This window comes from Budorcas taxicolor, chromosome 2 (assembly GCF_023091745.1).
Source record: "Budorcas taxicolor isolate Tak-1 chromosome 2, Takin1.1, whole genome shotgun sequence".
NCBI lineage: Eukaryota > Metazoa > Chordata > Mammalia > Artiodactyla > Bovidae > Budorcas > Budorcas taxicolor.
The window spans coordinates 178,758,381-178,782,816 of NC_068911.1; the positions used below are offsets into that span (position 1 = coordinate 178,758,381).

At 52.3% G+C, this 24,436-nt stretch overlaps 1 protein-coding gene across 1 annotated transcript in view; it reads right to left on the minus strand.

Annotated features, from left to right (window-relative positions):
- The window catches only part of IGSF21 (immunoglobin superfamily member 21), a 274,650-nt gene that overhangs the window by 141,586 nt on the left and 108,628 nt on the right, over positions 1-24,436 (minus strand). The window contains exon 2 of the mRNA XM_052635761.1: positions 5,805-5,917. Within this exon, the coding sequence (XP_052491721.1) occupies positions 5,805-5,917 (113 nt within the window). The remainder of the gene's footprint in view (positions 1-5,804; positions 5,918-24,436) is intronic.

Below are 24,436 nucleotides of genomic sequence, written 5' to 3' on the forward strand. Positions count from 1 at the left end.
GAATCGAACCTGGGTCTCCTGCATTGCAGGCAGATTCTTTACCAGCTGAGCCAAAAGGGAAGCCTCAGATGAAATGTAGCCATGTCTGTAAAGCCCTCGATCCAATGCCTGGCATGGAGTAAGCGTTCAATAATGCTACTCACTCAGATTAGTGTTAGCAGAATCACTGAATGAGTCTCCAAGTTCAGGTATAAATGGATAGAAATGACTAAGAAGAGGATAACATTTATCATTTGTTTTCTAGAGTGAAGTGAAAGTCACGCAGTCGTGTCTGACTCTTTGCGACCCCATGGACTACAGTCCATGGGATTCTCCAGGCCAGAATACTGGAGTAGGTAGCCTTCCCCTTCTCCAGGGGATCTTCCCAACCCAGGGATCAAACCCAGGTCTCCCACATTGTGGGCAGATTTACAGCTGACCCACAAGGAAAGCCCAAGACTACTGGAGTGGGTAGCCCATCCCTTCTCCAGGGGGTCTCCTGCACTGCAGGCAGATTCTTTACCAGCTGAGCTATCAGGGATGCGCTGTGTTCTAGAACCAAAGTGAAAGTGGAGGTTAAGCTGCTCAGTCGTGTTCGACTCTTTGTGACCCCGTGGACTGTAGCCCACCAGGCTTCTCCATCCATGGGGTTCTCCAGGCAAGAATACTATAGTGGGTTGCCATTTCCTTCTCCAGGGGATCTTCCCGACCCAGGGCTTGAACCCAGGTCTCCCACATTGCAGGCAGACGCTTTAACCTCTGAGTCAGGGGTTAACAGGGTAGCCCTGTTCTAGAACCAGGTCCAATCTTAATGCTAAAATCAGTTGCTTGTAAGGTGACAGCCTCCCATTGGCCAAGGGTGGCATTGCACCCTTACCCTATTCAGTTCAGTTCAGTCGCTCAGTCATGTCCGACTCTTTGCGACCCCACGAATTGCAGCACACCAGGCCTCCCTGTCCATCACCAACTCCCAGAGTTCACTCAGACTCACGTCCATCGAGTCGGTGATGCCATCTAGCCACCTCATCCTCTGTTGTCCCCTTCTCTTCCTGCCCCCAATCCCTCCCAGCATCAGAGTCTTTTCCAATGAGTCAACTCTTTGAATGAGGTGGCCAAAGGACTGGAGTTTCAGCTTTAGCATCATTCCTTCCAAAGAAATTCCAGGGCTGATCTCCTTCGGAATGGACTGGTTGGAGCTCCTTGCAGTCCAAGGGACTCTCAAGAGTCTTCTCCAACACCACAGTTCAAAAGCATCAATTCTTCAGTGCTCAGCTTTTTTCACAGTCCAGCTCTCACATCCATATATGACCACTGGAAAAACCATAGCCTTGACTAGACGGACCCTTGTTGGCAAAGTAATGTCTCTGCTTTTGAATATGCTATCTAGGTTGGTCATAACTTTCCTTCAAAGGAGTAAGCATCTTTTAATTTCATGGCTGCAATCACCATCTGCAGTGATTTTGGAGCCCAGAAAAATAAAGTCTGACACTATTTCCACTCTTTCGTCATCTATTTCTCATGAAGTGATGGGACCAGATGCCATAACCTTAGTTTTCTGAATGTTGAGCTTTAAGCCAACTTTTTCACTCTCCTCTTTCACTTTCATCAAGAGGCTCTTTAGTTCCTCTTCACTTTCTGCCATAAGGGTGGTGTCATCTGCATATCTGAGGTTATTGATATTTCTCCTGGCAATCTAGATTCCAGCTTGTGCTTCTTCCAGCCCAGTGTTTCTCATGATGTACTCTGCACAGAAGTTGAATAAGCAGGGTGACAATATACAGCCTTACCCTATTAGCCACTGTGTATTTTGCAGGTAAAAGTAAAGCTATGTGCCCAAGCTCTGGAGAAGGCTGAGAAGCTCAAATCTGGGAGCGAGACCCACACAACAGTGGAGAAAACGTGGGGAGATGACCATGATACCAGCTCCTCAGGGGACTGAAAATGTCCCTGATGTCCTCTCTGTTTTCAAAGATGTCTTTTGAGAATGATAATCTTAACTCTGTCCCCTAGTCCCCTGCAATCCAGTGATGGGAAGGTACACAACAAATACAATTCACTGTTTTTGAAATTCTCTGTGAGTTTGCCTAGAAAGCTGGCTCAAAGAGCAGCCCCTTTCCCTCTTATCAGGAAAGTACAGGATATTCCAAGGAGGGGCCATGACATTTTCCTCAGTCATCTATAGCAGGCTGTCCGACAGAACTGTACGTGGTGACGGAAATGTTCTGCACCTGATCCGCCCAATGCGGCGGCCACTGATCACATGTGGCAAGTCTGACTGAGGAAATGAACTTCCAATTAACCTGATTTAGTTGAACTTACATGTAAATAGAGACATATGACAAGCGGCTGCCACAGTGGACAGCACAGATCCAGGGGCTCTGATTATGTGCCCTTTCTTGAGTCTCTTCTAGAGTTTCACCATCTTTGTCTATAATTTGGCTCGACCTTGGGGCAAAGCGTCCAAGGTGCAGGCCCTCGCCACCTCCTCCTATATCCCTGCTCACCTACTCCAGCCCTAAGGGCTCCATAAGCCAAGACTTTCCCCAAATGCTGAGCCAGAGGTCTTGTTGAGCCTGAGGGAAGGATCCCTTTTGCTTCACACCACTCCATCAGCTCCCCCAATTTACCCAAGTAATCCAATGCATTCGCTGCACTTCTGAAAGCTTAGGATGACCCCATGGCTAAGCTCTGCCTTTAGGGCCAGAGGGGAGGCTGCTAGACGGGACACACGTTTTGGGTCATTTTGCGCCCACTGGGCCAAGCCTGCAGAGGCAGCCTCATCACAATGACCTGCTTTTCCTGGCTAAAGGGCTTGGAGACACAGCGCTGGCCGGGCCCGTGTAATCTATTCATCTCCTTCCAAGGCGGGCTCTGTGAGCTCATTCATGGAGGATGGGCAGAGGAAGCTGGGGAGGGAAGCACACACACACGTACAGAAAGCAAACAAAACAAACAACGCTGGGCAGCCCCCTGTTTCGGGGTGGGAGCAGGGGCAGGGGGAATGAAGCTCTGGGGCTTGCCTCGGGGCATCCGGCCCAGGAAGGAAACCGGGGCTTCCACTGAGGCTTCTCCCAGTCCCTCCCGCAGCCCTGCCTTGGTCTCGGCTCCCGGAGCCCCCAGCGTGGTCAGCTCTGGCCATTCGGCCGGTTCCTTGGGAAAGGAGGTGGCGGGTGAAGGGAGGCCAGAGCGGCAGCAGGAAGGAGAGGACTGGCCGTGTGGAGCTGCTCCCGGGGTCTGCTCCTGTCCCGCCCTCTGCCCCAACCCCACCGCCACAGACAGGCGTGCAGGGCTCCCCGGGTCCCCGGGACAGTACCCCATCCGCGGAGCCTGCTGTCGCACTCCAGCCACAGAATCGGATGGGCCCGGGCACTTGGCTTCAGTGCGCGATTTGCATGTTATTTGCATACATCTGCAACCACCCCACCCCCACCCCACCCCAATTCGAGACGCTTTCAGGTCAAAGAATGTGAAACGAAATAAAATAAATTAATCAGTGCAGCTTCCCGTAGCCTGATAGGCAGGGCCCGACACCCATAAGAGACATAACTGATTTTTAAAGCAGTCGATGGGATCACAAGCCGAGATGGAGGTGGGGTGCGTGTGGTGAACGGAGTTGGGGGTGCTCAGCATTGGAGTAGAGAGGGGGAAGGGGGAAGGGGGTGTCTCCGTCTGCCGCTGCCGTTGGCCGCACCCTGGCAGCCACTCTGCAGGGAGATTTTCACCACTGATGCAGGAACATTCGATTTCAAACAAGAGCGAAAATAGCTGCTCCAAGGGATGGGGGAGCAATGAGATGCCTACTGGTATTTTCCTGTTTCCAAGACGCCTCCCGTCTTCACCCCTATTGTTCCCATTGGGTCTCCGCGTTTCTCTCTGCCAGCCGGGCAGGCCTCTCGCTACCCTTCACCCCACGGAAGGTCGGGGCAGAGACGCAGTGCCATCGTCGGCAGCGAGCGGAGTTAATTTATCGCAGCCCTCTGCCAGGTGCTAATGAGACGCTCACAGCGTGTGTCAGCCAAGCGGTTCCCGTATCATGTAAATACGCCTCTTAGTGATGCGGTTCGCGGCACTATTTAACATTTATGCCTTGACTTTCTCTAGGCCCCAGCGATGTCTCCAGGAAGGAAACCTCACCTGAAGCTGGGGCCCTCAGGGGAATCAAATGTCAGATTCACACCTGTGGGTTCCGGGAGGTTGTGAGCTTGGGTGGAGGGTCCTCGGAGAGATTCTAAATGGGAGGGGGCTACAAGGCTAAGATGGAGAACAATGATGTTGCTTAAAAGGAACCCAGGTCACAGCGCCCAGCGTAACCACAGCGATCGGAAAAGAATGACTCAAAGGCAGACAGCGCAAGAAGGCACAGTAGGGAGAGGATGGTTCAGAGCAAGGCTGGACCGACAGCAAGGAGGCTAGGCGCCCAGTTCTGAGTGATGGCTCGGATGGCGAGGCCACCCCCGCAGGATCCTCTGACGCTGGGTTTCCTTGCACTGCGCACAGCGGGGGTGGCAGTGGCTTGAAGGAGCTCAGGAACCGTTTCCAGATGCCTGATCACCAAGCAGTGCCCGCCCAGCCCCCACCTCCCACCCCCTCTCCACGCCACACCCCCTACCTCCAGAGCAATTCCCCTTGACTGTATCACCCATTGGGTTCACTTTGAAGAAAGGGCAACACAACTCAGCAGAGGTTGGAGAAGGTCGGGTTTTGATCAGCGGCTGGCAAACTATGGCCGGTGGACCAATGCAGCCTACAGCCTGTTTTTGTGTGACCCATGAGCCCAGAGTGGTGTTTTACCTTTTTCAATGGTTGAAAAAATAAAAAAGGAGGAGACTGTGCGACACGAGAAAATTACACGAAATTCAAGTGTCCATAAGTAACATTTCACGGGAACACCGCCATGCCGTTCCATCGACATGCTGTCTGTGGCTGCTTCTGCACTGGAGCAAGAACTGGGTGGTTGCAACAGAAACCATACGGCCTCAGAGAGGAAAATGTTTACTATCTGGGCTTCGCCAGAGGGTTTGCCAACCCCTATTGTAGCCCACAGAAGGGGAGCGCTCCACCCAACCCAAGATGGCGGCACCCTGTTCTATGTACAGCTGGGCGCCACATGGCAAGAAAGTCAACGCCAACTCGAGCTTCTCCGGAGCCCAGACGGCCTCGACTTCCACGTGGCAAAGCGAGACCAGGCCGGGATGCCCGGTCCACGCACACAGATATGTGTCTCGGTGGTTACAAAGGCCAACACTTGCTCCCAAGACCCCAAGCTGGTTCTCCTGTTGCCAACACAGGGCCCTGGGCAGATGGGCATCTGCTCATCTTTATCAACATCCCTTCTCAGATCTCCTTAGACCTTGGTGCCAGACACCAGTCCTATGTGTAATCAGATTAGAAGGCAGACTACATCTGTAATTTGATTTTTAAGAAGGCAGGAAGCTGTCCTGTTCTCTCTCCTCTGCCAAAAGCATTACCCGAATCCTCATGCCCCAGATTTCACCCTTCAGCGTTCTTTAATTACCCTGCAGTCAGTGCATTCGGTGTTAGTAACTAGTACTCGGGTCACAGAGGGTTTCCTGAGCATAAGGGCGTGTTAGGAACATCAAAGACGCCAGGACAAGATAGACTCAGGTCAGAAGGGAAGACTGGGCAGAGGCATCTTTACGGAGGGATTCAGCAAAGGAGGGTCAGGCAGAGGGCACAGGACAGCTCAGGGCTGGTGAGGGCTGAGGGCATCGCTGATCCCACGAGGGTCTCCAGAGAGGCTCCGGGGACTCCACCCCCATCCTGGTCAGAGGCACGGGGCGGGGCGGACCGCGGAGGGGACTTACCCGGTACCACACGATCTCACGCATGCGGCCATCGGTCTTGAAGTTACACTTCAAGGTCACGGCATCACCAGCCACCACGGGCGGGAGAGGCTCAATGTTGACAGTCAAGTAGCCTGTGGAGGAAAGGGGAGAGGGTGGTGAGGGTGTGGGCTGACCCGGAGGGCTGGCGCCCTGGTGGGGTGAGGGGGCCTCCCCGGCTGCAGGTGGCGCTGTCTGCACTGGAGTCCACGTGAGAGGGGACGTGAGTGGCGCTCGCCCACCTCACTTCCTCCTCACTGGTGCCTCCCTTTCTGAGAACCTCCCTGGCCCTCAGGGATCCCATCAACCCTGCAGATGCTCCTTGGGATGAACTGTCCGGTGAAAGCAGGCCCTGCTGAGTCCTGGAGGAAACGCTTCAGTGTATTTCTGTCAGATGTCCCAGACCTTCCATCCAACACTACTCCTCCCCACTTCTTTTAGAAAGCTGTGACGCGCATCAGCTCTGTAGGAAATGAACAGGCTGAGATACATTTCCGAGGGCTTCCATGAGGCTCCAATGGTAAAGAATCTGCCTGCAATGCAGGAGACCCAGGTTCGACTTCTGGGTTGGGAAGATGCCCTGGAGAAGGGAATGGCTACCCACTCCAATATTCTTGCCTGGAGAATCCCATGGACAGAGGAGCCTGGCCGGCTACAGTCCATGAAGTCGCAATGGGTCAGACAGGCGGCTAACACTAGTGTTTCCAAACCTATTTGAATAGGGGTCCCTTAGCCAACCCTTAAACCCCATCAGCATCCCATGCACCCAGACCCTGGAATGCCGATTTGGTGTTCTAGGTACTTCTGCATTTCCAGCCTCAAGAAAATTTCTCCTGGTGAGAGAGGAACAGAGACCTGGGAAGCTGCTGCTTTGCTTCCTGAACCCCCAACCCCCATCACACACACCTTGCAACCCTGGGCCACGGTGGGGGTGGGGGGTGGGGGGTGGGAGTGTGACGGGCTGATGGCCTAGGAAGGAGTCTCGATTGTCCAAAAGCACAGATGGTGTTCCTCACACACCAGCTGTCCCCGGAATCCCTGCCCAGCTCCCAGGAGCAGGGGCTCTTCTCCTGATAGACACAGCCGGGCAACACTGATGCCTTCTCACCAAAGTCCAGCCTGCTGAGTCCTCTGACCCACCCGTCTGCCTCCCAGAGCCCCATCGTGAGGGCAAGAAACCCACTCCAGCTTGCCGGGCGATCTCATTCTTGGGCTGATCATCCAGGCTCATGGGATTGGCTTCCTGCCAGTTGATATCCAACCATTGATCTAATGGATCAATCCAGTCCGATTGTCTTAATGAGAAAACTAGCCAGAATGGGCTCAGGGATTTCAATTGTGCAGGCGACCTGAGCAGATGGGGCCCAGGGGTCTGACCCCTGCCTGGAAGTTAATGGTTACAACATTCTGCAGAAAGAAAAAAAGAATCGACCTCGAGGGGATCAATTTGGAAGCTGGAGACAGACTCGACCGGTGTGGTCCAAAGCTTCAGTTCCCAATGCCCAGGGCAAGGGAGTGAAGTTGGGGCCCACCCCAGGTGGCCTCTAACTTAGACCAAAGGTCAGGCTCACAGGAAGCCCCAGAGAACACATGACCCACGAGAGCAGTGACCGAGCTAACTGTAAGGAGGGCCCGTCTTCTGTCCCCTTCTCTCCTCGTTTATTCTGCCCCAGACTGTGTTCCCACCTGCTCTGAACAGGCCCTGGGCCGTATCCAGGAAGTAGAGTGGCTTGAGCATTGCCTTGCTCTCTGGGAATGGACAGTGGTGGGGCAGATTCACAACACGGCCCCACTGGACCAGGCGAATGACAGGTAACCGTGAGGGGCTAGGGGAGGGGAGAGGGGAAACCTGACCCAGCCTGGATGCTCAGCGACACCCCCAAGCCCCACGGGTGCCAAACCGTGACAAACAAGGAGGTCGCCTGCCAGAGGATGAACCCCAAGGGGAGGGAGGACCCTGGCACAAGCGAAGTGTGATACAGTAATAGTGGTTCCCATTTCCACGGCACCCGTTCTGTGCCAGCCACCGGGCTCCGCGCTTAATACACACTCACTCACCTAATTGTCATGACAACCCTAAGAGAGAGGACCTAGGATTAGTCCGACTTCCCACACGGAAATAGAGAGGCTAAGTAACCTGCCAAGATCATGTAGCTATAAGTGGCAGAGCTGGGATTCAGACCCAGACCTTCTGATTCTATTATGACTGCCATTCTGCCATGCTACACACAGCTAATGATGGACACAGTGAGGGCGGGCTGGCAAACACTTCCCATCCAACACAACAACAAGGGTGTGTTGCTGGGGGGAGGGCGTGAGACAGGAGACGAGGACCTGACCCCCTTCTGTATGGGTCCCAGCCTGACCCAATGCCCACCTTTCCAGTAGGGCTGCCTTAACCCTGGGTGAGGGGCATGTCTCACTTTTGGAACTACAATTGAGATGAGCATCATTTGTCCAGATGGCTGAGGAGCTCAAGACAAGAGAATGGTCCTTCCCACTGGAAGGAGATGGAAAGGACAGATTCTCAGATGCATAAACCTTCCAGCCAGCCCAAGGTGGGCACAGATGGTGTGTGCGTGTGAGGTGGGCCGGTGGGGGGATGCCGACTTGCAGGGTCACCGTTTCCTGGCGAGCCCTGAGGGAATCACAGGTGTGAGTCCAGTGGGCATTGGAGGAAATGGTGGAAGCGCTGGTTTTTATTGAGAATCTATTCACTTCCAGTCCATCCTAAAGGAGATCAACCTTGAGTATTCATGGGAAGGACTGACGCTGAAGCTGAAGCTCCAATACTTTGGCCACCTGATGCGGAGAGCCAGCTCATCAGGAAAAGACCCTGATGCTGGGAAAGATCGAAGGCGGGAGAAGGAAGCAACTCATTCCTCTCATTTTTGCTGTACAGCAAAGTGACTCAGACACACACACGCGCACACACACACACACGCGCACACACACACGCGCGCACACACACACATGTGCGCACACACACACGCACACATTCTCCTCTGTGTTCTTTTCCATTCTGGTCCGTCACAGGGTCTTGAATGTAGTTCCCTGGGCTGCACAGTAGGGCCTTCTTGCTTACCCATCCCGTCTGCGATAGCTCGCCCCTGCTAATCCCAACTTCCCTCCCCTCCCTGTCCCCACCTCCCAGCAGCCACAAGTCTGTTCTCTGCACAGAGCGGGGCTCTTGGGGGGCCTCTCTTCAGCCTGTCCTCAGCTTCATGGAGAGGACTCCTCGTGGGCCTCCTGGCTCTGATCCCAGGAGAGGATGAGATGAGATGGGGATGAGATGGTTGGATGGCATCACTGACTCAAGGGACGTTAGAGCAAACTCTGGGAAAAAGCGAAAAACAGGGAAGCCTGGAGGGCTGCAGTCCATGGGGCTGGCAAGAGTCGGACACGACTCAGCAACTGAACAACGTTCACTGCCTGGTACTATGCCAGACACTAGGGATACAATAATGAGAATAGGCACATCCTGCTGACGTTCCAGCAGAAGAGACAATAGCCAAAGGACCAAATGATGGGAAACGTGCCCAGCGTAATGAAGAAAAGAGAATCAGCGTAAAGCAAAGGAGAGTAATGGGAGAAGGGTCGATCTGGACAGGGTGCAACCCAGGAGGCCTTTTTGAAAGGGCCAGAGTAAAGCAAAGTGTGAGCCGTGTGTGATTCTAGGGAGCGAACACTGCAGACGGAAGCCGTCACACGTGCAAAGGCCGTGAGATTGGAGTGTGCTTTTGATTCGCCAAACAGGCAGTGGTGGGAAGCTTTTTGTACCATTGTGTCCTCTGAAGACCATCCGTGACTGAGCATCTCACAGGACCAGGATGAGGGTGGGGCAAGTGAGGTGCCTAGGGTGCTGGATTTAAGGAGGCGTTTACTCCCCCTGCAGGACCCCGAGTCCCTGCCCTGCCGGAGTCCTCTGGAGCAAACACTAGCGAACGCTGCCCTCAGGAAGTGACTGTGGCTCCCACTCCTGAAGTTTCCTCCCTTGAAGTCACAGAGGGTGGGGGATAGGGGTGAATCGCTCCCAGCTGAGGACCCTCCTCTTCTTGGACCCCCTGGGAGCAGCTGGGGCAGAGGAGGGGTAGGGCTAGGCCACAGAAGAGGCAGGAGGTCTCAGTTCTAAGGATTAAAACCTCCTTCCCTGGGCACATGGCATTTTCTGGATTTCCCAGAAACATCCCTCCCACTTTTCCGCCGGCTCCTGCGGCAGCCTGCCTGTGCCTTCCTTGTAAGATGCCGCGGTTCCCGCGTGTGTCACACGGGAGGGGGACTGTCTGTTTGCACATCTGCCTCTCCTTCTGGAAAGTGAGTTTCATTAATATCAGTGGAGTACTGAAATAAGCATATGAGTGCTGCTTTTTGAGCTTCCTTCTGGGCAGGCAATCTCGGTCCTCACACCACCCGGTGAATACGACTTCTCTGCCTCAAAGGAAGAACGGCAGGTCAGAGGGATGCAGAGCCCGGCTCAGTACTGCTGCCAGGTAAGCAGCAAAGCTGGGGTTTGGACCCAGATCTATCCGACTCTGAGGCCAGTCTTTCCTTTGCTACCGCCCAGAGCAGTCATGAAACTCGCAGGTCTCGTGAAGATTCTGGGGCTCGCCTGTGATTGACCGTTGTGTCGACTGCATCTTCAGCAGAAGCCTGGCTCTCAGGGTGGGGAAGATGACAGGGAGAGATGGAGACTGCAGACACAGTGGTCTGGGGTGGGGGCAGGCCCCAGCGACGGATGGGGGGCCCCGTTCCCTCCAGGCTTGAGAGCCTTACCACGAAGTTGGGCTCTCTGGAGCTTTCCTAGCCAAGGCCAGGACAAGCCTCAGGCAACGCGTGGGCTCTAACTGTTGGGTCTGGAGGCAGGATCAGGGCTGGGAAGGGAGGGAAGAGCAGGTGGCAGGGTGACTTTCTGACCTATGTACCAGGCGAGGATTGTATTACCCGTCAACACCTGGGTCACAGGTGAGAATCACCTTCCCAAACAGACACACGCTGGAGAGGGAAGAGCGATGGTTCATGGCCAAGGAGTTTTCTTGCAAGAGAAAACCACAGCGAAAGTTCTCTAGGTCCAGCAAACCTTCCTTCAGCTCCTATTTCACAGGTTTTCATCATCTTCTGAAGACCCCGCTTTGGTTCTTTTTCTGAAAATACCCTCCCCACTTCCTTTGCTTCTCCTACCCACAGACTTTCAGCAAGTTTGAAGTCAGTTATCTGGTTCAAGTTACTCACCCCACGACTCAGTCATCACCAGGCAGGTTATGTGGCTGCTAAGGACTCAGTTTCCCCATGAGTAATGTTGATGTCCCACATGGTGAAACATGTTTTAGGAGTTTGCTCATCTTGACCCCTGCCCACAGCGGGGCACCCCTGAGCCTCCACCAGATCCCTGTTCCCTCCCGGTCCCCACTGTCCAGGAAGGGCAATCCCTGGATGGAAGTGGGAAGAGTGGGATCTGACATGTGGAAGCTAGTCAGAGAGTGGGAGAAGGTTCAGAGCTGACCCTTTCACCCAGGTGTCCCATCCGGGCTGTGGTCAGAGCCAGGAGACCCACGAGGAGTCCTCTCCATGAAGTGGAAGACAGGCTGAAGAGAGGAGCCCCCAGGAGCCCCGCTCTGTGCAGAGAACAGACTTGTGGCTGTGGGGGGTGAGGGCGGGGAGGGGAGGGGAGGGAATTTGGGATTAGCAGAGGCGAGCTATTGCAGACTGCAGATGGGATGGATAAGCAAGAAGGCCCTACTGTGCAGCCCAGGAAACTGAATTCAACACCCTGTGATGGACCAGAATGGAAAAGGACACGGAGGAGAGTGTGTGTGAGTATGTGTGTGTGTGTGTGTGTGTGTGTGTGTGTCGCTGAGTCACTTTGCTGTACAGCAGAAAATAAACACAACGTCATAAATAACTATACTTCAATAATTTTTTAAAACTGAAAAATAAATAAAATCATGCATAGGCGAAGAAAAGAGCCCCCTTCTGCCAGGATCGCTGAATCAAGCTCCCGGACGGGTGGGAAGGGCAGGGATGGGAGAGATGGGTCCACGCAGCCGCCAGGAGGCAGCGGATCCGGCGGAACAAGCACGAGAGATGAATTGTGGGCTCCGCTGTGAGGCCCGCCAGCTCTGGGACCTCAGGTGAGCCGCCCCTCTCTCTGGGCCTGTTTTTTCTCATCTGCAAAATGAGGGGTGAACTGTATTTTTTGGGTCTTCCAGCTCTGATCAGTCCCACGTCAGATGTTCACTGAGCTCAAATCCTGACACCATCATGGCATATACGACGCGTCTCCATTTCTCTGAGACGTGAACTTGTCCATGAAGCAGCTAAAGACGGAGCTCTGTCTTTCTCGGCATTAAACTTGCCACCAATCAGCCTTGATGCATGAGCCTCCACACCCCACCCCCGGCCCCCACCAAGCACGGTATCGAGAAGCAAGATCAGAAGTGGAAACGGATTCATCTTAACTAAGCAGTTCATTATCCTGAACGGGACCATCACTCTCGCCCTCTATCTCTGACAGCATTTATGCCGCTCCCGTTAAGACACATTTAGCAAAATCGCAGGCGATATTTAGGAATCAGGCACCCTCCCAATGGGGTGGTGACAAACGGCTCCTCTATCTGGAAACCCGCCTCGAGGCATCCCAGCATTGCACCCCTCCCTTTTCCCAACTCGGGGTGGGGGGTATATCCAGAGGGCTGGCTTATGTCTGGCCTCAAGGGTAGAGGGCAGTCAGGAAGGGCTTCCGTGGGAGGGGCACAGGCCCGCTGTGATTTAGTGAAAAGAGGCATGAATTATATCAGGTGATTATATCAGTCTGCCCAGGACCTAGGGGTTTCCTGGGACAAGTGCTTTCAATGCTAAAACTAAATGTTTGCTAGATGTGGGCGCCACTTAAGACGTAACTTGTGAGATAGGGTTTGTCTTGGGCTTCCTGCCTCCACAAATGCCCTTCAGTCCTCCTCCACAGCAGCAGCCAGTGTGCGTTCTTTAAAATGTGCTGGCCTCGGAAAGGGCCTCCAGAGCTTCCCGTCGCTCCACAGAAAGGGAGGCCAGGCCATGGAGAGTGAGGTGAGCTGGCCCAGGCCTGGATCTCGCGGCCCAGCCAGGCCCGACTGTGTCTGCTCTTCATCACGTATGGACTCTGACTCCTCTCCAGGCCCAGCACAGGCCTCACTCTTGCTCATCCTTCAAGGAGTCGCAGGTCTCACTTCCACAAGATAGCTCTCCTTGACTCCCCAGGTCATCGCAGTCCCCCCGATCACCCCTCCCTTCCGACCACTTAGGACACTTGAAGTTCCTGCGATGATGTGTTCACTGTATGTTCTCCGTGCGCAGGGCCAGCTGTCTCTATCTGTGACACCTGTGTGGCCAGAGCAGTGCCCAGACCTGCGCATGTGCTGAAAGAAGAGACGAGTTAATTCTGCCCACCCTCTAGACTGTTCCGTAATGAGAGCAGGTGCTGTCCCCAGGAGGGCCTTCTCAGAAGCGCCTCATCCCTGTGGTCCGAGGCAGCCCCAGCCGAAGGGGCCGTGACCCCAGGTGCCTTCTGAACCTGCCTGTTTGACCACATCCGCTTGGGCTGATGTTGACGCCATCTGAGAGCTTCCTCTAGGGCTCCTCAGAGAGGTCAGGCGGGAAGCCCCTCGTGGTGAGTGGCCGTCCCATCGGGGATGGTAGGATACGAGACATAACAAGGGGGTCAACAGACAGCCCGGAGGGTAGAGCAGAGGCCACAGGAGGCGGGAGCCACGGGTACAGGCTGCAGAACCCAGGCCCAGCAGCACTTGCTGGGCCCGCAGGGCCCTGGGGAAGGAACGTGGGCGCCATCTAGGCAAGGCGACTGCGGGAGCTGGCAGGCTCAGGGCCGGGGCCAGAGCTGCTGCTGCTTCTGAACAGTGTCCTGTCTCTCCTGGAACACTGTGCTGAGCTGGGGTCCTGCCTCCCTCTCTTCTCCTGTCGCCTGCCCGTCAGCAGAGGTAACCAGGTACCTTGCAGCAGACGGGTTGTGTGCATACGTGCTAAGCCGCTGCAGTCGTGCCTGGCTCTTTGCAACCCCATGGAGCCCGCCAGGCTCCCCTGTCCATGGGATTCTCCAGGCAAGAATACTGGAGTGGGTAGCCGTGTCCTCCTCCAGGGGATCTTCCCGACCCAGGGATCAAGCCCGTGTCTCCCACGGCTCCTTCATTGCTAGAGGGTTCTTTACTGCTGAGCCACTGGGGAAGCTGCTGGCCTATTGCCCCGCGTCCCAGCTGGCCTCTCTGTGCCCACCTTCACCCCTGCCCATCCCTCTGATTCCAATTCCCCTCACCTTCTGCTTCCTTCACTCCACACACAGGAAGAGTGGTGGGTTCAGATCAAAGGACCTTCTTGCCAAGGCCGGTTCTGTGTGATCATGAGAAAGTCTTTCTGTATCTCCGAGCTCATCCTCTGAGCTCATCACCACTCCTCTGAGCTCATCCCTACCCCAGGGCCTTTGCACCTGCTGCTCCCACCTCTCAGAACAATCTCTCCTCAGACACTCACGTGGCTCAAGACCTCAATGCTTCCTCTGCTCAAATGCCCCTGCCGTGGAGAATCCTTTTCAAATCCTCCTGTCTATATAAAATCAGATCCTTGTCATTCTCTAACTCTCTACCCTGCGCTTCTCTTTTTAAAATATTTATGATTGCCGGATATATATTTATTTGTTCATTATCTGCTGACATCTTACCCTCACCCCCGCATCCAGTACCCACCTGGGTTGCAAGCTCCGCGCGAGCAGAGGCTTCGTGTGTGTGTACGTGTGTCTCCGAGCAGAGGCTCCGTGTGTATGTGTGTTGTGCGTGTGTCTCAATCCTTTTTCTTTTTCCTGTTGTTCAGATTGGATCATTCCTACTGAGCTATTTCAAGTCTGCTGACTTTTTCCTGTCCGCCCTATCCTGTTACTGAGTCTATCCAGTGAGTCTTTAAATGTCAGTTATTGTATTTTTCATTTCTAAAATTTCTATTTGGCTCTTCTTTATATCCTTTATTTCTTTACAGAAACTTTGTGTCATTTGTTTCAAGATGATTTGTGATTGTTTGCTCGAGTACTTTTGTTACCTGAAAGCCCTTGTTAGATAATCCCAGCACAGGTGCTCGTCTCATCATTGGAGTCTATTAATCGTCTTTGCTCCTGTAAGTTGAGATTTTTGCAGTTCTTTGTATGTCATTATGTCGTGTGACTTTTACTTTGTATCTTGAACATTTTAAGTATTACTTTGTGAGACTCTAGGTCTCATTTATATTAATTATTCAGCAGTACTTTGAATGCTAGTGTTCTTCCCCAAACTGCCTGCTACTATATCTATGTTTCAGATTTTTCAAATAGATGTCCACACATTCTGTCTAGGTCTCATAGCTGAATTAATGGAAAATAAAAAGATGCTGGGCTTGACTCCACTTCACCATAACCAGAAATCCTTGGGTTTGTGGTTTTTAATCACTACTTTATCCCTTAGAAATTAGAACAGTTCCTGGCACTTAATAGTATAAGTATTAATAGAAGCTCAATAAATATGCATTAAATGAATGAAAAAACCTAAGCAAATGAACATGTGGTATCTGGCTGCTTTAAAAGGATACCTATAATTATTACCTTATTGATTACCATCACAACCCTGGGGAATAATACCCCCAGTTTGGAGTTAAGGAGATTGAGGCTCAGAGATACAGAAAGACTTTCTCGTGATCACACAGAACCAGGCTTGGCAAGAAGGTCCTTTGATCTGAACCCACCACTCTTCCTCCATCCCATGGGAGGCCCTGTCCCTTTCTTCCAAGCGGAGAAGCTGAGAACAGGAGCGGGTAGAGGGACGAGGTGCCCAGAAGCACTCAAGAAATCTTTCTTGTAGTGCAGTGGGGTCATACAGCTCTGCAGGACGCGGCACTTCCGCATCGGGGCAGGCAGATGACTGACCGCCGAGGCCATTTTCAAGTTCAAAGCCAGCGGAAGGTTCCAGGAAGGCTGGATGATGGATCTGAGACCTTTTCTGGGACTATGAGTGACCTGAGGCTGGATGGGTGAATTTGTCCCTTCCCATTCCTGACACACTGTCCTCTGAACCCAGCTCTGGACAGTTCCTTTGGCCCAGAAGTGCCTACCTTGTGTCACCCAAGTCACCACTTGTTGATTCAAAGTAACTAGAGGAGAGTCAAAAGCAAGGGAACACCATCTTTCTATCAGAGGGCAGGGGCAGTTTCTGCCATCAGACTAGACGTCGCATGAGGACAGAGACAGTGTTCCACCCTCTTCTGTGTCTGGGAGCAGAGACGTGGTGCAGAGAACTCTGAGGACCCTTCTTCCCTGGAGAACCAGCTTGGACCACATCGAGACTTGACCTGGGGCAGGCAGACAGTCGGGTGGTGGCAGCCGCTCCACCTTCAGAGAGGACCGTGGAAGCCAGGGCCACAGGATTCCTCACGCCACCCTCCCCTTTCTGCAGGGCTGGGGTTTATCTCCACGTGGTAACAGGAGCTCCATGCACCACCACCCATGAAGAAAAGAGGTCACCCCATCTCATGAAGACAAACACCAGAGCGTGGCACTGATGACAGCCCCCTGGATGCTGCAGCCGTGTAATTACTGCCATAACAAATATTATTACAACAGACCAGTTACTGCAGCCATATCTTTCAGGCAGGTGCTGGGGGTTGTGTGAAATACACCCTCCCCTGCTGGGCTAACAGGTGCTGCCAGCCCCCACCTCCTTGGCAGCAGAAACAAAGGTGAGACAGAGGGTGGAGGGGCCCTTTTAAGGAAAGAAAGCTTCTGAACAAAGAGCAGAGGTTAATAGCTCATTTGTCTCCGAGATGGATCAATTCTTCCTCTCCAGTGGCTCTCAGAAGTGTCTGCCCTCTGCTGATCCTGCCTTGGTGTGGGCCCTCAAACTTCCCCCCAGGGCCCTGCACAGCCCCCTTGCTGGTCCCCAGTCTCCAGCCCTGTCCCTCCGATGCCTCCACCACACTGGAGTCTCCACGATGTTTCTCCAATGCATATGTGGTGACGCCACCTCTCTGGTTAATGTCATGCAATTTCCCCACCCCATTGCCTTCCAATTCAGGATCAAGTTCAGCTTCTGTCATGGCCAACCGGGCCCCTAATGATCTGGCCTCTCTCAGCCTCTCCAGCTCAATCAGTCTCTCACTGTGCTTGCGCGACCCACGCCCCAGTCCTCCCAGACGTTCTCAGGTTCTTCTTTTAGCCCGTGCCATTTCCTCTTCCCAGGTTGCCCTTTTGCTCTCAGTGCACCCAGTGAAATTTGTACACATCCTTCCAGGTTCGATGCCACAGTCACCCCATCCCTGATTTCCAGGAGTCTGACACGCCCTCATCTAAGAACATGGGGGGAGCCCTCATCTAAAAACACAGCCCCCTGTGAGCAGCTCAGACACAGCCGGTCCTTACTGCTCTGTAGTATCACACAGGGTTCTTTGTGTATGTCTCTGCCATCAGGCCGGCAGTTTCTTAAGGTCAGGGGCCTGGCGTGCATCCCTGTAGGATATTTGGCATGTGATCAGTGTTTCGGCCCAGGTGCTGCAGGCAGGAAGTAATGGGTGACCTAACACATGTGCAGTGCACAGCACGGGGCTTGGTGAACGGTGGAGCCCGGAGCCCTGCGGATGGGGCTGCTGCCCAGTGAGCTGATGCCACACTTATGACCCGAATCCTTCTTCGTCTGCTCGTTGCCTTTAGAATTTAGTCCAAAGCCCCTCCCCCACACTCAGAGCCTGCTTCCCTCCCACTCATCTCTTGCCCCTCTGCCTTTTTTCAAGCTGAGTCTCAGTCATTCTGAACTACTTAGAGCTTCTGAAATATGCTTTGTCCGGCTACTGGGTCCTGGCACCCAGTGTCCTTTTGCCTGGAATACCTGCTGTCACTTTACCCCCATCACTTCAATAAACCCTTCAGATCTTAGTTTAGATACCATTTTCCCTAGAGGCTGCCCAGCATACACCCTAACTTCACCTACCTTGCCCCTGAACTCCCAAATCATGGGTAAGTGCCCTTCTCATAGCATCAAAAATAACCCTAACATGTTACATGGGGTCACCTTTTTTTTTCTTTTTTGGCAGTCTGTCTGCCACCATTGTGAACTAACTATGAGCTCCTGGAGGATGAGCTCCAAAAGCATGACTCAGTAACTTCTCGCTGGCCAGGCTGCTGGCACTGAAGACATACTTACTGGATGAACGGATGGATGGATGGATGGATGAATCCATGGATGGAGAAATAAAGTCTACAGACATCGTCAGTTAGCCTCACCTTGGCCAAACATCAATTCTGTTGAGGCAGCAAGATTTTTTTTTTTTGTCTTACTTGATTGTGGATTTACAGTCTAAATTTGAACCCTGGAAAGACATCTAGACGGGAAGGCCCCACCCTCAGGCTCCTGGTTCTCGCCTCCCCAGCAGAAAGTCAGCTCGGTTCTCGGCCACCAGGGAGCTTAAACATTTTACACCTTTGCAGGGAGATGTGCCTGCCACTTTCGGTGTCCAACGGCTTCCCAAACCTCCCAGACTCTTCTGCAACACTCCCCCTCTGTGATCTCCAGCCAGCTAATCAAATTCCCCCCTGTCAGAGGCAATAGATGCTCAAAGCCTTGTAGTATTAATGTATTATTCATGACATATGTATTATTTATCATTAGTTTGTTTATTTATTATTAATTTGTGTTTCATTATTGATAATGATGTGGTTCTACTATTAATAAGAAGGCTTGGGAAAGCTGTTCTGTGGTGCTTTGAAGACACCTGATGCCTCTCTGATGAATTCGCTGGAGGATCTGGAGAGCCAGGGTGGGTCATTTTTCTTCCCAGTTTGTGGATAGGAGACACTGAGGCCAGAGAAGGGCAGAGCTTGCTCATTCATTCCTCTTGCCTCGGAGATGCGGGCAAGGCAAGGTGATGCGGCCGGGGAGATGGCCCGCTAGGCAGCATGCCCTGGGCTGAGGGCAGGGCCAAGCATGGGCTGCTGCAGGAAGCCGGCGCTGGGCCTGCCAATCAAGCCTCCATCTGGACCAGCTCGCCCCAGGCTCCGTCTCCCAGGCTCACCCTGAAGTCGTCCTTGCCTCGCTTGCACACAGGGCCTGCCTGCTGTCTTATGTGCTCCCCAAATCACGCTTCCTTTCCCTCCCAGGGACTCAGCCAGACTACATTTCCCAGCCTCCCTTGCAGTTTGGTAGGGTCATGTGACTAAAACCTGGCAGAGGAATATGGCTTCCAGGACAGGCCCCTAGAACTCTCCTGTGCCATCCTCCACATCCTCTCTCTGTATCAGCTGCCTGACGGATACAGAGGAGGATGAAACCGGAAGATGGGAAAAATCTGGCCATCTGAATGACCAGATGGTACGGAATGTCCTTCTACAGCCCCCAACAGACAGTGATATGAGTGAGAAATAAAATGTTATTGTGTTAATTATAAAAGACTAGAATACTGGACTGGGTAGTCTTTCCCTTCTCCAGGGGATCATCCCAACCCAGGGATTGAACCCGGGTCTCCCGCATTGCAGGCAGATTCTGTACCAGCTGAGCCACCAGGAAAGCCCAAGAAGACTGGAGTGGGTAGCCTATGCCTTCTCCAGAGGATCTTCCTGACCCAGGAATCAAACCAGCGTCTCCTGCATTGCAGGTGGATTCTTTAACAGCTGAGCTATGAGAAAAGCCCACTAATTATAAAAATAACTTTATAATAAATATATTGTATGTAATAAAAACAAACCTATGACAAAGAGTTTGTTGAAAAGCAGAGACGTTGCTCTGCTGACAAAGGTCCATAGAGTCAAGGATATGGTCTTCCCAGTGGTCACGTATGGTTGTGAGAACTGGACTATAAAGAAGGCAGACCACCAAAGAATTGATGCCTTTGAACTGTGGTGCTGGAGAAGTCTGCTGAGAGTCCCTTAGACATCAAGGAGAGCAAACCAGTCAATCGTAAGGGAAATTAACCCTGAATACTCATTGGAAGGACTGAAGCTGAAGCTGAATCTCCAGTATTTTGGTCATCTGATGCAAACAGCTGACTCATTGGAAAAGTCCCTGATGCTGGGAAAGATTGCAGGCAGAAGGAGAAGAGGGCATCAGAGAATGAGATGGCTGGATGGCATCACTGATGCAATGGACATGGACTTGGGCAAACTTCAGGACATGGTGAAGGACAGGCAGGCCTGGCACGCTGCAGTCCATGGGGCTACAAAGAGTCGGGCACAACTGGGCAACTGAACAATAACAACAACATAATAAACACAGAAATTATTAAAGCGAAAGGTCCCTGAGATTTTAAAGTGCTTTGTTCCAACAGTTATTCTGCTAACACATTCCACTACTATGTTGCACAAAGTATGTACTCAGTAGGTTCTTCATGAAAAAAAAAAAAAAGAAGTGAACAGGCAGATAAATGAACAAGTTACCAAATTAATCAGTGGGTTCAGCTACACTGCGTTGGATACCCAAACCTTAGTTCTTCATCACAGAGTAGCACAGGGAAGAGGTTTTTATGATCTTGAATCAAAAGCTTTTTGTTGTATAGATGATAAACTGAGGCACAGAGAAGGGAAGGGCCTTGGCAGAGGTCACAGGGACAATCAGCAAGCAATGAGAGAACAGGACTCGGGCCTCCCACTGTCTTTTCTCCAGAGGCCTTTCATCTGGTGGCCTGCTGTTCACCCTCTAGCACTTTCTCAGTGTCCTTAGGGGTAGGTGAGGGGAATCATCATTTCTTTATCCCTGGGTCTGTCCAGCATCCAAAGAAAAGTTGAGAGGAAAGACGGATGAGAGAATGATGGGCTGCAGAATGCCCATGAGATGCCGGCCCAGCCGTACCCATCTCTGTGGTGGCCTCTCTGGGCCAGGCCCACCAGGTCAGGGCTGACACTGTGGCCAAGCATGGGGAACCCAGAGAAGGGGCTAAAATGAAAGGAAACAGCTGCAGACCCTGAACCCAAAAGCGCAGGTTTGGTTCTCATTCTCCCACTGACACAGAGGGCAGGTTCCTCTCCTCCTCCGGCCGGGCCTGAGAAGGGGGTTTATGGTGCTTATTTCTCAGGGCAATGGTGATGCTGAGAGGGGACAGGAGAGGGCAAAGTGATCTGAAGAGCACGGATGGGAAGCTGCGGATATTGCCAGGGACTGCCAGTGCCCGGGCCTTCCCTGGGGGCTCCGCGGGTAAAGAATCTGCCTGTAATGCAGGAGGCACAGGAGACGCGGGTTTGATCCCTGGACTGGGAAGATCCCCTGGAGGAGGAAATGGCAACCGACTCCAGTATTCTTGTCTGAAAAATCCCGTGGACAGAAGAGCCTGGCGGGCTACAGTCCATGCAGAGTCGGACACGACTGAGTGGCTAAGCACGCAGACACCGGGGCCAAGAGGTTTTAACAGCCGCCTTGGGAACCAGACAAATCTGGGACAGCTGCTGACTCTGCCCCAGGCCCGCTCTGAGCGAGCTGTTTCACCGCCCTGTGACTCAGTTTCCACTTCTGCTGGGGGGCGGGGGGAGGGGGGATGATCACCCGCACTTCTCAGGAGTGGGAGGGGTAGGGGAAAGGCAGACACAGAGAGATGGTCCAGGCAAGGGGCCAAGAGCAGCAGCTGGCCCTCCAAGGCAGCAGTGATCTGGAGACCCGGGCAGCATCCCCTGCCTGAGCCACCCCGCTCTTCCACACCCCCCATCCTCGTTCATCAGCAAGGCTGCTGTAAAGAGTTTGCTAGAAAGCTTTTGGGCCAATGACCTCCCCTCTTTTTTTTGGACTGGCCGGATTAGCCTCAAGAGCATAGTGGCTGAGAAGTCACCGCCTCCTGGTCGATGCTGTTTTGCTTCCTTTACGGAGGTTTCTGAAGCAAAGCACACAGAGGGCCCTTCATCCTCCGACATCACTCAGCATCATGAGGCCAGATTTGTGAGCAACGGGGAAGCTCCTCTGACTTAAAATAAAATTTAAAATATGGATGAGAGGTTATTAAGGAATATTTTAAAAGAAAAATAGTTATTACTCAAGGAACACAGTCTAAGCTAGGTTATAAACTGGTCTTAATCAGTAAAACGAGGCAACTTAATGAAAAAAATTACAATTTAAAATAGGCCTACATTAAATAATAATGCCTCATAAACACAGAAGTCCTTTAGCACATAAGAATTAATTGCTGAGCCCAGAAGCTAAAGGCACAATAAAGGAATCCTTAATTTTTTGGTCTTTTATTTTTCTCTTCTGAAAGGCAACCTGGGTTAGACCAGATTTCCTTGCTTCGGCACCAAAGGGTCTGGAAATATGCAAAGGGAATTTGCTTAGCAACAATTCTGTTTCCTTCACCTATCATTTTAAGACATGGTCTGAATGAAGTGTGGCTTTTCTCTCTGGATCTGCAACAGTTTTAAATAAACACATGTGACAGTTTTCTCTCTGTTGAATTAGGGAATGGACTCATTTTGCAGAATCAAAACCCCTGAGTTCAGAGCCTTCAGGCCGAGCAGCTGAGCTATCAGAGCAGCAGCTTTCCTGGTCCAGCGAGAGCTCGCATCTCATTTACAGCTGCAGTTAGAAACAATCCAATAAAGCAGAGTGGTCTCATCCGGGGGCGGCGGGGAGGCCCCCCACCAGGGAGACACGTGGCAGTGTCTAGAGAGGTGGCTTCGGTTGTCACCACTAGTGGAGGTGGGGCTTGCTACAGGCGTCTATTTGGTACAGGCCAGGGATGCTGCCAAACATCCAGGACATGCCCCCCCAACCAAGAATGGTCCACCCCCAGGTGTCAACAGTGCCGAGGCTGAGAAACCCTGCAGTGAAGGAAGAAAAGCAAAATTCTGTGCACTCAGGACTTCCCAGCACAGGAGACAAAGAGGATCTCCAGACGTCAGGACCGGCCACCTGAAGCTGGGAGTGTAGGCTGCTGGGAAATTCTCCCTCGGTGTGACCTCAGCACCAGCTGTGTCTAACACCTGACCTCCACCCAAACTTTTTCCCCCTGAAAGGGACCAGCTCACTCCTTCAGAGTGTCTCTCTTGCCCCGCGGAACCTATTTCGATTTTGTGATAGGAGGCTCCTAGGAGAAAGTCCTTTCACAGTCACCCTTGGCAAAGAGGAGTTATTCTGCAAAGTGAGGATCCAGGCCCACAGAGGAGACAGTCTCAGGGCTCCCTCCTCCCAGGGGAGCGTTCAGCGCCTCCGTCCTCACTAATCTGGCTCTGCCTGCTTGGCAGGAGAAGTAATCTAGTCTTCATATTAATACTTTACTAAATGCACACATCTTGCAAGATAAGCATCAACCTATTACATCTGTTCGGCAACAGTGCCTGCTTGTCACCGGAAGGCCCAAATGGGGCCGTATTGGTTCACCATCTCACTTCTTCCTTCTGGACGCCACGGTGCAGACTGTAGACATGTCACTGAGTGGAGGGCTTAGGTGAGGAACAAGGGGGTTAGGGTGGGGTGAGCTGGAGACATTTGATTCCCAACCTCCAGGGCTCAAGTCTCCTGCTTCCTAGAGGGGACGGAAAGGCATGGGGTCCCTAAGCAAGAGCTGCATGGACAATGGGCCAATTTGTCATCAGGACAAGAAATCAAGAACAAGACAGGGAACTCTCCAACAACTGGATAGTTTTAGCTCAACTTACGAGAGAATGCTGAATCTATTGTGGGCAAGTATTAGGTAAGTCCTGCCCAACCAGCCAGCCTTTCCAATAGGAAAGGACTTGAGGCAGTCCGTAAAAACAGACCAGAATCTTACTCTGCCACTTCCTAACTCTATGCCCTTGGAATACGGCGCATCAGTCTTCTTAAGTAGGAATCTGATGTGGACCTCCCAGGGCTGGAGATACTAGAGGTACAGAGCTAGCGTGCCTCTGAATACATGATTGATGCTACCACTGTTAGAACGACTCTATTTCTTTTTATAGGTATAATTTACAGTAAAATGCTGTAATAAGATATAGTAAAATCTCACTTACACACCCAGACGAACCACCACCTAAATGAAAATATAAACCATCCCCAGAACCCCATCGCGATCTCTCACGCTCCTCTCCAGTCCTTCCCCCTCACCAGCCCAGGGATAACCTCTGCTCTGGCTTCTCCCTCCTAGATTAGCTTTGCTTCCTCCCGACCCTCCTGTATAAATAGAATCATGCAAGAGGTGCCCTTTGCTGTCTGGCTACTTTTTCTCAGCACAATGCTTTTGACATTCATCTACGTGTTGCATTTATCCTGAGTTTATGCTTTTAAAAAATGTTCCCTGGGTAATATTCTGTTGTATGAAATGCCACAATCCATTTATCCATTTGACCACTGAGGGACATTTAGGTGGTTTCTAGTTTGGGGGTATTATAAAATAAAACCTATAGTTGTCATTAAAATATTAGGCCTAGACCCAAGGGACAACTGGTCAACCCCTTTCTTCCCTAGGGAACTGATCCCTGCCCTTGGCCAGCTCCCAGGCAGAGAGGCCCTCTGCTGAGCTATGAAGGTGAGTTTGCCTTCAGCATGCCCACCCAGCCCTCTGTACTCTTGCCCTTCCTCCCAAGGGCACTGGGGGCAGCTCTTCAGAACCTTGACCACTCACATGTCTTTGATATGCAAGCTCTTCCCGCATGGCTCTCCTACAGGCATACT